Raw genomic sequence first — 15,744 nt, 5'->3', positions numbered from 1 at the left:
GATACTAACACAACTAATTTTTTTAAACTAGTTATTAGTGTAATGCATGGTCCTTCTTTTCTTAGACTTCTAAATTCAATTTTCTCGCATGAAAATGACATCACACAACAAAATTTGTTTAAACTGATTTGTGGAGAACATGACAATTGACATGATAAAAACATTTTGAATTATCTAGTATTAAACAATCAAAATGCAATTAGTTAAATATCAGCTGGTTAGGATCAACCATTATTTTACACACAATATTCGAAATAATTTGACAAGAAAATGAGTCCATTACCACTCTAGTTATACAACTTATACATAGTTGCACAAATCCACGTGGGGGAGGTATGGGTGTGACAAATGTTAATAGTATGTAGACATGGCTCAAATATTCTAGGACATGCTTAGTCCATGTGTTGTTCACATGTTTTTGCTCACCAGCGGCCGTCATGTATCTTTATCAAGATTTGTCATAAAATGCCAAACTAACCACCAATTATGATGTTAATAGTGCCCAATTATTTCTAAGTAGTTACAATATTTTCATCTGTTTCATTTAGACACTTAATACTTAGACTCATTTTTTTAGAGGATATGAATATAACTTGCTACGTACCATTGGACTAGTAATAGTTGTCTTTATTTAGCCAGAGAAGCTCTCAAATCCGATTCATTAATCTGATTAAATTATTTTTTTTGTGATTTTTTGATATCTAATTGTAACTAGCTTAGTTTTCGCCATACAACTTAATTTGTTGTGATTGCATATAGTCATATAGTCATTGTATATCTAGGTCTAAAACAGAGGCTATGAAAATTGGTAATATGTTTTGCAGTTTTACACTTACGCCATACCACAAACAAAATGCTCTTAAACCACAATATTAATAGAGTTTTAAGTTCGAATCTCACTCCTTCAACAATTAGGGAAAAAAAAATGTATCATATTTTACCTACATTTACGGTGATTTATTCTAGAATCCATCTAAGGACATTGCTAAAGCACATTCCATCGTTGAAACACACCAATTGCCTTAGCAATTGAAGTTATAATATTCTGGAAGATGGAGGCAACGATAATCTTCTTAATTCTCAATTATTTTTAAATTTAATTCACCTTCTCAAATCGTTTACCAAAAAAAAAAAAAAAACAATGAACAAGTTCAGACAAGCTAATGAATTATGCATGATCGATTTGACGACGACGTTCTTGAAAACACCATTTGCACATGTCTGTCTCTTTCAGTGACAATACTTTTGTAATTTGAAATTGAAATGAAAAATATTAGAATGAAATCAGTTTTGTTTTTTTTTTTAAAGGAGTGAATATATTTCATTCTCATCGTGGAGACCAATAACTTTCTAGTAAGCATCAGACAGCAACCAAACTTTGAAGGAATAATGTGCGGAAATCCGCATGCTGATTTCCTCTTACTCAACAATTTTATATGTTTATATAGTAAGACTATAAATTTAATTGGTCATATATGTATAAGAGCCAGGATTCTCTAGTGTGTATGGTTAACGTCACATTTTAAAGGGTTTTTTTTTTTTTTTTAAATTTTTTTAATGGTCTTTGAAATTCAAATAACTCTTCACTTTCGCCTTTGAAATTTAGAATCGATACAAGTGGTCTCTGAGATTGTTCATCATCAATCATTTTAGTCATTCCGTGAGAAATCTCCGTTAAATAGAGAGTATTTTTGTCAAATCAATATTTCTCCTTGAATTGGTGGTTTCTTTAATTTAACAAAGATTTTTCATATAATGCACCCTATCACTTCTATCAATTTTAAAGTAAATATGCATAATTGAGAAAAATGAAGCACCCTATCACATCTATGATATCAAATTTTGAATCAATTCAATCTAAATACGTAAGAGTAAATACTCTTAATCACTTAAACTATACAACCGACTACATATACATATACCAAACTGATTATTTGCGCCGCAAAGTACATCTTTTTTTTTTTAATTCCTAGGTAGAAAATATTCACAGCACACATAATAATCCCTGTAAATTTCCTCATGCAATTAGCCCCATTAATCTATGATATTACAATTACACCCCTTTCCCTTACCTAAGTTCCGTTTAAATATGAACCTTCCTTCCCCTTTCCAAATCCCCCAAAAGCAACACAACGCTCCTCAACTCTCAAACAAATCTCTCTCTCTCTCTCTCTCTCTCTCTCTCTCTGAAAACCATTCATATCAATGGCCAAAGGTGGGAAGCTAACAAAGCTCAAGTCAGTGCTGAAGAAGTGGAACTCCTTCAGCAAGCAGAACAGCCGCCGCAGCCTCAACTCCGTGGTCTCCGCCGCGGATGAAGATTACTCCACCGACGTAATAATTTCAGGAGACCTCCGCCCCGTCTATGTGGGCAAGTCCAGAAGACGTTACCTTGTGGCCTCCGACGTCGTAGACCACCCGCTTTTCAAGGAGCTGGCCGACAGGTCAGACGACGACACGATCAACGTCGCATGCGAGGTGGTGCTGTTCGAGCACTTGTTGTGGATGATCGAGAATGCCGATCCACAGCCCGAGTCAATGGACGAGTTAGTCGAGTTCTATGCCTGCTGAGGGAAAGATTTAGAAGTTATGCCATGTATGTATGTGCATGGTGTGACTACCTTACTGAGGAAAATAATGAGAGAGTGGTGGGGGTGATTATCTGTGGTCATCCGCACTGGGTAGAGAAAGTTGTACATTGTTAATAGATCATCGGCGTCTGAGGGGAAAAAGATTTGATTGTGTGATTTGATTGCACGGTTGAGGATAATTAACCCAATATTTCACATCCGGGCTGGTGGGAAATTTCGTCAGTTCTGTAATTCTTCTTTGTTCATTCTAAATATAATAAATATAACTTTTATGTTTATTTCTCATGGATTATCTTTTCATAAGTACATTTTTATTCAATTCTTAAATGGTATATTATCTTGATCGATATGGTCTATTTTTCAACTCCCTGCGTCCCGGATTCTAACCTTCACATTTTTCATAGTGTGAATTAGAGTAGCTGTTAATTACCCATTTTAAAGGACTATGATCTAGTTAGGTAACTAATTTAACTTGTGACATTTGGGAATATAATGCATGTTAATAAACCATGGAGTATTTTTTTTACTGACAAAGGTGTGTGCGATCTTTGTATTTTTATGTCACAAAATTGATGACCTATCAATTCTAATGCTGATGGGTCCTTCAAAGGAGTACTTTTGAAGACCATAAAAATGTGAGATTGACAATTGGTGAGGAACAGAAAAATATAATGGCTGCCATCATGTGTGTACTAATTAAAATGTATTTATTTATTTATTATTCTTCTTTGTTACCTTTTTTTTTTAAATTTTAACTTTTTGTGTTAACTAGTGATACATGGGAAAATGCATGAAAAAGAGTGGATCAAGGATGATGAAGGGAGAAATGTACAAGAAAAAAATCATATGAAATAAAACCAACAAATGAGAAATGTTAAAGAGTCTCTTTCAAAAGTGCAATTATATATGGACTCTCTATCATCTCATGTTTTTTGCATAATGTTTTATAATGTTAGCATGTCAATTGACATTAAAGTGTGAGGTGACAAATATTCTATAAAAAGTCTCAATTTAAGAGTCTCGTTAGTACTTCTCAACAATTCTCCTCAATTCCATCATCCTTCTTCATTTCTCATTTCCTGGATATCTATGCTTTCCTCATATATACGTTCAAACTAAAAAAATTACGAAATAATTATCAGCCGTCCTTAAATGTTGATTTGTTTTAGAAAGCCATATTAATTACTTGATGAGATAATTAAGTTCCCGCTGATATATAACCTAGACAACAAATCCTTGAATAAGACAACAAAACCTTGTAACCTTTATTAATTAATTTAGTGGCATCATATATTATAATATGTCATTATTATGTTATTACCAGAATAAAAAAGTTTATTAAAAGCTAGCTTGGAGGCCTAGCTAGTTATGTCCTTTTCTCTCCAACCATACTAACCTTACACTAATCTTTCTGTATTAAGACAAATGATATTACAATTTTGTGTATACAGCCGGCACCGTACTCTTTCAAAAAAGGGTGTAAAACTTTTTCAATTTTTTTTTCTTTAATACAGGTTGGAGATTTATAACCTATTGTTTCTGATGGTATTTTACTTCAGTAGTTTATGTGGAATTTTAACTTTTTACATAGTATCAGAATAGGTTGTCGCGCGTGTGAAACTCAACGGCCATGTCACCCAGTTTGTGTTGTTCAAGTGTTCGGCATGAAAATTTGTCACATATGAGGGGACGTGTTGAGAATGAATCACACATCAATCAGAGGAAAGATCTTGCATGACCTTACAAGTAAATTTGATTACTTCTCATATCGATAATTGGTTTTATTGTAGAACCTTAACTTTCTTCGAGAATAACATTGAAATAGCCAGAAGAAAAAAGAAAAAAAGAGAACTTAAATAATAGGCATGTAAAATTAAGTTGGTAGCTGCAAAGAAAATGTTATGTTATGAGACAACTGGGGAATTAGTCAACAACTTTACAGGTGGTACCTTTCGGCAAAAATTAATTAGTTAATTGATTGAATTAAGCTAAACTTTGTTATGATTATTAAATTTGATTCAAAATATTCTCACACACATAAAGTCAGAAATGCTTTTTTTATACATATAGTTTATTAATTCAGAAGCTAATGATTAGGTAGTTCGAGATGCCTTTGCGATCGATATAGATATAGAAATATGATAAATCTAACCACACGCTTAAATTTTTTGTTTGATTTGTAGGGTTTTAATTGGAGAGAAAAAATAATTAAATAAAATATATGCAAAGTGGAAGACACAAAACTTTGTCGGAATGCATGCATTAGTACCAGTAACGCGTCTTAGACTCTTAGCCAAGCTGTGATTGCCATTGCCAACCCGCAAAGCTCTTAAGTCTAAGCTTTGCAGCAGCTTCCACACTTTTCTGTCCAGAAGTTAACGCATGCATATATAAATGAAATATTAATCGTACGTACGTGGCGCCATTGAATAAGTTGGAAACAATGAGCAGAGTTTCCAAAACCTATATATATAGTACTTCTCTTGGTGAACGATGTTGCACTTTTCAATTGAATATAAAATAAAAATAAAAAACCTTGATAGTGGTGTAATCTTTAAAGTCTCGAAAATATTGACAAAGTTTTAAAGACTAGCTAGCTAGCATAATAAGATAAAACATAAAGTTAAACATATAAATAAGATAACACATAATTTAAAAAGGAAACCATTATTGGATTTCCAAATACTTATGTAGAGCTCATAAAAAAAAAGAGAAATTAGGTTCTCATTTTTTTTTTGCTACTTCATTGATTAAAATCTTATTCCTTTTCAATTTTTGATCAAAGTCCTTGGGTAATGGGTATTAATAACATCATTAATTATTTTAATAATAAATATTTTTTTATTTCTAAATATAATTTTTTAATGTTAAAATTGTGACAATTAGTATATTTATATTTATGACTAAAATTTTTATCATATATTTTTAGTTTTAGTTTGTACCCATTTTTAATTTTTAATTTGTATTTTTTTTTTTAATTTGTACCAATTTTCTTTTCAATTTTAATTTGTACCCATATATTAATTTCTTTTTGTGCCCATATTTTTTAAAGTTTATTTGTATTTGTACCCATATATTTTTTTTATTTGTACTTTTTATTTTGCTAAATGTACCCATGCTAATTATATGCACCCATTCATGTAAAACTTTTTAATCTTAAAATGTACTCATTTTTAAATATACCAATTTGTTATATGTTAAATGTACCATTTTTTATTATATAAAATCTATTCAATTTTTTTCTAATCCATTTTTAAACTTATATGGGTACATTCTTTTTTCTTTGATTTTAAAATGTATCCATGTCAAGTTTAATCGAAGAAATTTACTAATGTTATTAAGCCTAATATCTTCTTCTTTTTTTTGTGATTTTGAAGATTGTACTCATGTTTTGATACAATAATTTTTTTGGTTAATTTTGATGAATGTACCCATGTTTATATATATACACACACACAATAGTATATTTATATTTTAATATTTTTAATCCCACAAATTATGGTTTTTTATTTAAAATCTCATTTATATAAAAAACTAAAAACTAAAATTTCTAATTTTTTATTTAAAAAATATAGTAACGTACATAGAAATAAATTATCACCTTAATTTCATGGACCTCGATCAAAAATTAAAAATCAACAAGGTTTTAATCAAAGAATATTTATAGCTAAGGATTGCATCCAAAGTCTCCCTAAAAAAAAATTCTGAATATAGAAAATTTGGAGTGTGAGTAGCAATTTCTTTTCTAAATGATTGAATTAATGAGTTGCAATTTGAAGAGTAATGTCCCACCTTACCAAAAGAAAAAAGTTGGGGCATGAGTTGAGACTGATTCAAAGAGAAACTAAGAACAAAATTGGTAAAACGGAAACATCAAATCAAAACTCGTTAGCAACGAGTGGAGATAAGTTAGGTTAATTATAATATACGTTGTCAATCCAAAACTAACTAAAAATTGTAAATAGTGGATTCCAAAGTTGAAATCCACCCCCATTTCGAATTCAAAATCTATTGAAAGCTACATGCATTCAAACTTTTTCTAATTATACACATTTGAAAGTTGTCATCAAATATCAGATAATGAATAATTTAACATAAATGTTCTAGCAAAACATATGGAGAGGCCGAAAGACAGATATACCCCTGAAGGATGGAATTAGCCTAAACTGTCAGGATCGAAGAGAACAAAAACAGAGTCAGAAAAAGACGGCATTTTACGCGGCTGTTGATGAGACAGAGAAAGGGTGCCCCCCGGATGCCATTCATCCTTGCATCGATTTTGGTATCATTTGGTGAATGGACAGACATGCATCTGTATGAGGGTATTTATGTCTTTCTGTCAGAAATCAACAAAGTTAGGCGCCAAAAACCAGCCCACGTGGGAGTACCGAGTATGTCGTCAAATCGGATTTGGCCTTTTTGAACGGACCCCCGTCACCACTCCATGTGATGCAAGGAATTTTTGTCTCTTGAAATCCTATGAAAATATTCATGCATGCATGCATGAGTGAAGAGAATGAATTCTTTAGGCAAAATCTACTTCAATAATAATGTACTAATTATTAGTAAATTATTACAAATCCACCACGACTAAAAACCATGTGGAGATGAAGATGTTCTATAACATTATCTTGTTCTACGATGGAGATATGTATGCATATTTAGTAGACCATAGTAGTGGAGATGAATGTTGTTCTTGCCCCACAGCCTTGGTTCAAAACTTGTTGACTTTTTAATTTAACATTTAATCTAATAAATTTATCGTTTAACCAAAAAAAGAAAAAGAAAAGTAGAGAGTGGGGGTGGGGGGGGGGGGGTGTGGGGTGTGTGTGAGTAGGATTCGTCGTATAAAGCGGCCATTAGACCAACTTCAATGGTGGGTTAAAAGCCAAATTACCCCCCAAAATTTCCCCCCAAACTCAATCCAACTCAAGGGAAAATTTGGACTAAATGCTAAATGCTAAACCAATGCTAGATTCCTCCCAAAATTTAGCCTAGAAATCGGATTGGGCTCCATCGAACCGAGTGAAAAGGGGCGTTTGTGCCCCAAACGCAACCCACCCACTCGCCCAACTCGCGCAACACGCGACGCCTTAGACAGCGAGGGCCCCGCCCACGTTCCGCAACACCTCCAACGGCTACTTCCATCCAACAGTCACGATCTATAGGTCGTTGGGTAATCCAATGGCCTAGATTCATTTTTTTTATATATATTATTGAATCCAACGACTGAGATCGAATATAAACAAATCTAACGGTAAAAAAAAGATCTAACGGCCCAAATTTAAATCCAACGGCAAAAATAATTAAATAAAATTATTTAACTCAAAATTCACCCAAGGTTGAAAGATTGGTGAAAGTTGAACGCTTGCTTTGTGGAAAATTTAGTGATTTTTCAATATTTATCGGAATTTAAATTTTTTTTACATTAAAATGTTCATAAAATTAATTTACGATAGTCTACATATTTATTTTAAAAAAGAATAATAATTTAACAAAAAAAATATCCTAAGTTCATTCTTTAATAATCCCAGGCTAAAATTTTAGGTCAGAACGATTGGAGCAGAAAAACTATTTCTGAACTAAAAGCTAAATTTTCCGGGCTAAAATATTTTGTTTTTAGCCAAATCATTGGAGATGGTCTTACCAAGAGGGCAAAGAGGACATGAGGAAGCGTCAAATTGTAGAGTACAGTAACCTCAGTGGTGCGCGCCATGGCAACATGCAGTCTGTCAGAATAATGAAAACTAAAGAGCCAGCCATATATTGATCTACTGTGGCGACAAGAGGAGTGCTTTTGGCAGCAAAGATCTAAAGTTCAATGGCTTAAGGAAGGGGATGCTAATACCAAATTCTTTCATCAATCCACTCTGCATAGAAGAAGAAGAAACAAGGTGGTCTCTTTAAAAAACAGTCAAGGGAATTGGATTGAGAACCCTTTTCAGGTTAGGCGGTTGTTTGATGAGTACTTCATGGAACTCTTCACGTCATCTGGACAGCGGGAGTGGGGTAGTTTACTAGACTGTGTTTCCCTTAAAATTTCAGATGAAATGAATGAGTCTCTCTTGGCAGTGGTCTCGAGCGATGAGGTCAGAGCTGCTGCCATGCAGATGGGCAGTTTAAAAGCTCCGGGCCCAGACGGCTTTCCGGGAATCTTTTACCAAAATAATTGGGACACCGTTGCTACGGAGGTGAATGAGTTAATTTGGGATTTGATGAATGGAACGGACATCCCATGGGGAATCAACGCTACACACTTGGTGCTGATTCCGAAGGTTCATAAACCGGAATCTGTGGAACAATTTTGTCCCATTAGCATCTGCAACTTCTCTTACAAGGTGCTTTCCAAGGTTTTGGCAAATCGTCTCAAAGTGGTTCTCCCGGATTTGATTTCTCCTTCCCAAAATGCTTTTGTGGCGGAGAGGCAAATTCAAGACAATATTGGAATTGCTCATGAGCTTTTTCATTTCCTAAAAACTAGAAAAGCTAGGAGCCAATTTGAATTGGGAATAAAGTTGGATATGCAAAAGGCCTATGATAGGGTAGAGTGGGATTTTTTAATGGCAGTAATGGAGAAGATGGGGTTCGAAGAAAGTTGGAGAAAGTTGATTTTGGGTTGTATATCGTCGGTGAATTTCGCCATCTTGCTTAATGGTCAACTGGGATCAAAGTTTGCTCATTTTCGTGGTCTTCGGCAAGGCGATCCTCTATCCCCTTACCTGTTCCTTCTGGTTAGTGAAGTTCTTTCTCTTCTTATCCAACAAGCTTGTGATAGTAAGTGGATAAAGGGGGTGCAGATGAACCCATCGGGTCCGAGTATTTCTCACATTCTATTTGCTGACGATACTCTTATCTTTCTTAAGGCAGAGGAAGTACACTGTAGGAATCTTATTCGGCTGATTGATAATTTTTGCGAGGCTTCTGGCCAGCATGTGAACAAGTCTAAATCTAGTGTGTGTGTTTTGGTTCCAATGTACCTGAGGAGGTATCTCGTCATCTATCTAATATTCTCGGATTTGAGAGGGTGGGTGATCTGGGGATGTATCTCGGGGTTTCTGCTATATGGGGAAGATAAAAAAAAGCCAGTTTGGCCTATGTTAAAGGTAGGCTTTTGGATAAGCTGCAAGGTTGGAAAAAATCCACTCTCTCACAAGCCGGCCAGGAGATCCTGATTAAGGCAGTGGCTCAAGCCATTCCGGCTTATCCTATGAATTTGTTCAAATTCCCAATATCTTTTTGTAATGAATTGGATGCCTTGATAACTAAATTCTGGTGGGGTCAAAAACTTGGTGAAAACCGGATCCATTGGGTTTCCAGGGAAAGTTTGGGTCGGCCTAAGAAGGAAGGGGGTCTCGGCCTAAGGAGCTTTTCGAGGTTCAATGATGCTCTGTTGGCCAAACAATGTTGGAGATTGATTTCGGAACCTAACACCTTATGGGCTCTTGTTCTAAAGGCCTGTTATTTTCCTAATTGCTCTTTCCTTGATGCTAAGAAGGGTGGGAGAGCTTCTTGGATTTGGTCTAGCCTCTTAGCTGGAAGAGAAATTCTGAGGGAAGGTGCTCATTGGCAGATCATGGACGGGAATGACACGAGGGTTTAGGTGGACAGATGGCTCCCCCCCCCCATTCCTTTAGGGAGACCGTCCCCGTTGGGGTCGGTTCAAGTCTCCAAAAATCTAAAGGTGAAGTCTCTAATTTGTCCTGTGAGTGGGGATTGGGACTTGGATTTTTTAAAACCTTTCTTGGCGGAATCTGAGGTTGAGGCAATATTGGATTTGCATACTGGTGATCCGACGCTTAAGGACAGATTGGTTTGGCCTTATGATAAGAAGGGGTCTTATTCTGTCAAATCAGGTTATTATTGGAGTCTCAATCGAAATATTGATCACAGCCAACAATCTATCAGGTTGGTCTCCATTCCTTCTACCTTATGGAAGACTGTCTGGAAGTTGAAGGTTCCTCAAAAAATTTGAACTTTCATGTGGAAGACCTTGCATGCAGCGTTAGCTACTATGAAGAATTTATATATTCGTAGATCTTCCCCTTTTCCTATCTGCCCTCTGTTTAACTCCCATGATGAGTCCATTGAACATTTCTTTCTTTTTTGTCCTTGGGTGGAGGTGATTTGGTTTGGAGGAATGCTGAACATGAGACCTCTTCGGCAGCATGTTTCGAGCTGGGCTAATTGGCTTGTGCAAATGGGTGAGGCAGAGAATGAGTCAGCGGAGGGGAGGATTAATCGGATATCTTATATTACTTTTACATGCTGGCATATTTGGAAATCTAGATGTGAATTTCAGTTCAACAATCAGGTTGTCTACCCCAGCAGGATGGTTGCTGCTGTCTCCAGATCGGTCTCGGATTATCAGGAAACATTATATAGGCCGAGCTCCCCCTCTTTGCTCAACCACTCGAGTTTGGGGGATGGAGTACAGTGGTCTCCTCCGACTCAAGGTGTAATCAAAATAAATGTGGATGCCAGCTAGGAGGCAAGGTTGGGTGTGGGTTTCACGGAGGTAGTGGCGAAAGATGAGCATGGTCGATTTTTGGCTGCTTTTAGGCACAAGATTAAGGCTACTGGTGCTACTATGGCGGAAGCTTTGGCCATTATTCATGGGTGTAATCTGGGGGTAAGCAACAGATGAAATTCGATATGTGTTGAATCGGACTCTTTAGATGCAATCTCTTGTCTGAGGGATCCGGCAAAAAAGGGCAATTGGGATGCTTTTCCAATTCTCAGGAAGTGCTTAAGATTGGGAGGGGCTTTTCAAGATTGTCATTGGTCTTGGGTTCCTAGACTGGCCAACTTGGTCGCGGACTGTTTGGCGTCGCGCAATTGTAAGGAAGTATGTGATCAAATTTGGGTCAATAGACCCCCATCTTCCTTGGTCCATGTATTATGCAATGATGGTCTTCCTTGCCCTCCGTAATTGTTTTTTGTTAGTATGAGAAGGGATGCTTTAGCATTAGGTGCGGCGTCACGGTTCCCTTGTACCTTCTTGTTCTTTTTTCTGCTGTTGTGTTGTTTGTTTGTTAGCCACTTTGGTTGGCTTTCTTGTTCCTTTTTGGCATCTTTGCCCGGATATGATTATTCTGATTTCCAAAAAAAAAAAAAAAAAGAGCTAGCCATGACTTAGAGTGAATGATTATCTACCATTTTATAAACTTGATGTTGAAAGGTCACTCCACAAATACGGCTCATTATAAGTTCGTTGTAGCTATATATATACACTAGAAGAAAAAGCTCATCAACCTCGGTCAATGCCCGCGGTAGATTGCTGAATTTTGATTCATAATTCAATTTGACATATAAATTGGAATCTCATTTTGAAACTTATCTTTACAGAATATTGAGAGTAGTATGCAAAATGGTACTATATTATCTCTTAATTTATACATCTTTGTAAAACGGACAAGGATTGTTTGCCCTTCATTTTTCCATGCCCTTCCATGCCCTCCTATTTTGACGTGGCTTAACCGTGACCACACAAACAGGAAGGAATAAAAGGGCATGGAAAAATGGAGGGCAGACAATTCTTGTCCTTGTAAAACTTCTTAAATTTCGATATGAAATATTTTATACATCTGAGACTGCCAAATAATATATAGGATAAGTTCTACATCATGCATGCATGTGAAATCCAAAACGTAACTAAGAAATATAAAAAGGAAGCTAGATCCCCTAAAAATTTAAAGCAGTTTTCCTTGTACATGAATATCATATTTTGCAGTCCTAGTCCTCTACCTGATGACTTGATCTATGTGAGAATTAGCAATTAAAAAAAAAAAAAAAAAAAACAAGAGCAAATGCGACGTACCTGCAGAAACTTTCTATCAACTTAACGATGCGATGCGACGTTTTGTTACACAACAAAAAACTTTTGTAGGCACACCCTAAACCCAAATTAAAGACACGACATGTGATGCCTGAAAGCTGAAATTCAATCTCCCACGTTACCAAACAAACCACTATCCAAAATCTGTGGGTTCCATTCATTCTATTCCTCCAAACTGAGAGCCCTAGGAAGGCTCTGGAGAGGAAGTTTTTTTTTTTATCAGATCAAGAAAGTGAAGTCAAAGAAAGAAAAAGATGTCGCATGCATTCGGTGATTGGAACACTGTCATGTGGTGTTATTTTCAAATTACAAGTTTATGTTTTGTTTTTGTTAATATATTGTCTAGAACATCAATATGAGGAAGAGGTGTTGACTATATAATAACATGTAAACGTTTCTGAAAACCTTCATGCATATGAAATTACCAATTAGAGAAGGGGACCATTAAAGTTTTTGAGATGGAATGGATTGGATTTCGATGACGCCAAAATTATTACATGTGGTGATGTTACCTTATGGTCAGGATTTATCAGATTTGCAGATAAACTACACCATGCATGTCAGGTTTTGCACATGTTATTAATATTTGGTGGTAATATTTCGATTTAAATCGGGTCCCCTCCTATCATGCTACGATATCAGCACACGATTTAGCTTGTTCACTACTGCGGCCCATAACCCGGTAGAACTACTGAACTAGGGTTTCATATGCATGCATGCTTTGATCAATCTGTAACTGTTGTCATCTGAAAGGGAAAGAGGTGTGTTGGGTATTAATGGGTAAGTGCAGCTTTTTCCAGTCACCCTAGATGAGAGATTTTTCAGTGTGACAGTCACACAAGGTGGTACACCATGTGTTCCTATATAAATGATGGATTATATGTGTTAAAAAATTAATAACTTAAAAATTAAAATTTTCCACCACTTCCATAAAAACACGTATCATTCGTGTTCCCGTCACAACTAAAAATTTCTCCCCTAGAGACTAGAGCGGGATCGTATCTCTTACACCACGATCCGAGTTTGATTGAGCACGTGGCTTTTCAGACTCCTACGTGACTTGATGATGATATAGTGCATTAAGTCAGGAATATGTGTGGAAGATATGGTGAAATGTGTAAGAAAATCAACGGGGAGTGATGAAATATGGATCACAAGTTATGTTGTGGACATAGGGTACAAGTCATGACCTAATTTAATCCAAAGCAGGATCCATGAATTAAACCCTAGCATGCCCTCAAGTTTACTGGATAAGATATCGAATGCGGTGCCAGACATGTCACACAACTTGGAAAATTAGAGAAATATTGGTGGTGGTCGTGGAATGCATGTATGGCTCATCGTCATATAATGGGTTGGTCGGCCAAGTTGAGGAATTAGAGAATGTTCCCCCTGGTAACTAGTTGTTGGGATATCCATATATATAATTAATTCTGAAAGTATTCCCTAACAGTCACAAAGAGCGGGGCGCCTCTTCGGATCGCCCCATTCTCCTTGTGTGTGTCTATATATATTATTTTTGTTTGGTTAAGATTTTGTCTTCACTGTTGTGTATTCGAACAATTGAGGTTGAAAGTTGAGGGGCATGCATTAGCTAGTTTTCCAATTTTCGTACGCATTGTGGCTGTGCTTCACTAATTAAAATCAACGTGTTATAATTTGGGTAGACTGTTAAGGCATGTGGTAGTGTAATGTTACATTGAAAAATTACTTCGTGCACAATATTTTTCCCAATAGTAATTCAGGATCATAACTCAAGCACTGGATAAGGTACGGAGCGAAAGTGTTTATTTTCCGGCTATACCAAATATTGAACAAGTCCGTCCATAAAACCAGAGACTGCGGACATGGTTTGCCAAATAGTTCGAACGAATTGTGTTCATTAACAATTTAGTTACTGGATTCAAGACAAAAAGGAAACAAGAATCATTGGATTATTGGATTATTATCTTGTAGTGAGCAGGGTGTGGAATAAAAGGTAAATCTCTTCTTATTCTCAGTTGATAGTAGCTTCTTCTAAAAGTCAGTGTCTAGGTAGCTAGAATAATTGACCCTAAAAAAAAAGAAGCTAATTACTCGATTGTAAACGCATGATTAGACATGAATCAGAATGATACATTGATCTTGCATCAACAATATATCCATTAAGGCCCTATAGGGTCATGGGACTATTTGAAAGCTGAAAAAAAAAATGGTTCGGAAGGTCCTATGGGGAATTTTACGTAGGTTTGTATAGGTGATAAATTGTTGTATTTTTTAAAAGGGTAAATATCAGTTTACTACCCTCATGTTTCATGGTTTTTAACATTTAGTACATCAAGTTTTTTTCAATCCAGAGTCATACCTAAAGTGTTAATTTTGGGACAGTCTCATACATCTGTTAGTCAAACTGTTAAATATGCCGTTAACTGATGACGTGACGCCTATGTGGATAATGACTGGGCACCACATGTCATTAAGGGGTCCACGTGGATTTTTTTTTTGAGAAGGGGTTCAAAAAGAAAAGAAAAGAAGGGAAACCCGTCTTCTACCCCCGCACACTCTCTCCCTCCATTCTCCCTCCCCCTCTCGCTTTCTACCTCACTCTCCTCTCTCATCTCTCTCTCTCTCTCTCTCTCTCTCTCTCTCTCTCTCTCTCTCTCTCTCTACCTTTCTCTCCTCTCTCTACCTCTCTCCTCTCTCTCTCTCTACCTCTCTCTCTCTCTCTCTCTCTCTCTCTCTCTCTCTCTTTGTACCTCACTCCATTTTCCAATCCAGCAAAGATTCAATCTTTTCCCAATTTCAAATACGGATGAGAGAAATCATCTTTCCCTTTTTCTCTGCAATTTCTAGGGTTTCCGGTACCAACCCCGACCCTGACCCAATCTTCTCTACAATTTCTAGGGTTTATTGAAGAGATCCCGACCCCGACCTGATCTTCTCCGCTACACCACCCATTTACCACCGCCGTGATGTTCCTCGACAGGGCCCCGGTTTCTCAGAGCCTGAGCCCGCCTACTTTGCAGGAATCAAAGCCCGAGCCCGCCTTGGACAAACCCTGCAAGAAGATTTTTCTACCACTGATGTCTTCATCTAAGCCAGAGCAAAATCTTGGGTTTTCTCCATTTTTGGTTTCTGCGTCTGGGAGTTGCTTTGTTTTTGGGATTTTACAAGGAAGAAGAAGTGAGAAGGGAGGAGGGAAGGAGGAGAGAATAGAGGTTGCTTTGTTTCGGTTTTTTGTTTTTTTGAACCCCTTCTCAAAAAAAATTCCACGTGGCGCCCAGTCATTGTCCACATAAGCGCCATGTCATCAGTTAACAGCAAATTTAACAGTTTGAC

At 36.4% G+C, this 15,744-nt stretch overlaps 1 protein-coding gene across 1 annotated transcript; it reads left to right on the top strand.

Moving 5' to 3' along the window:
• Positions 1–2,099: 2,099 nt before the first annotated feature.
• On the top strand, positions 2,100–2,869 carry LOC126607933 (auxin-responsive protein SAUR76-like). The gene has a single exon (XM_050275649.1). The coding sequence runs from the start codon at positions 2,206–2,208 to the stop codon at positions 2,569–2,571; it is 366 nt and encodes a 121-aa protein (XP_050131606.1). The 5' UTR covers positions 2,100–2,205; the 3' UTR covers positions 2,572–2,869.
• The last annotated feature ends 12,875 nt before the right edge of the window (positions 2,870–15,744 follow it).

This window comes from Malus sylvestris, chromosome 2, assembly GCF_916048215.2.
Source record: "Malus sylvestris chromosome 2, drMalSylv7.2, whole genome shotgun sequence".
Taxonomy (NCBI): domain Eukaryota; kingdom Viridiplantae; phylum Streptophyta; class Magnoliopsida; order Rosales; family Rosaceae; genus Malus; species Malus sylvestris.
The sequence above is the reverse complement of the archived record's forward strand: the minus strand, read 5'-3'. Positions and strand labels throughout refer to the sequence as shown.

Excerpts from the sequence above, each read along its gene's own strand:
- LOC126607933 (XM_050275649.1), top strand. The coding sequence starts at position 2,206 with ATGGCCAAAGGTGGGAAGCTAACAAAGCTCAAGTCAGTGCTGAAGAAG.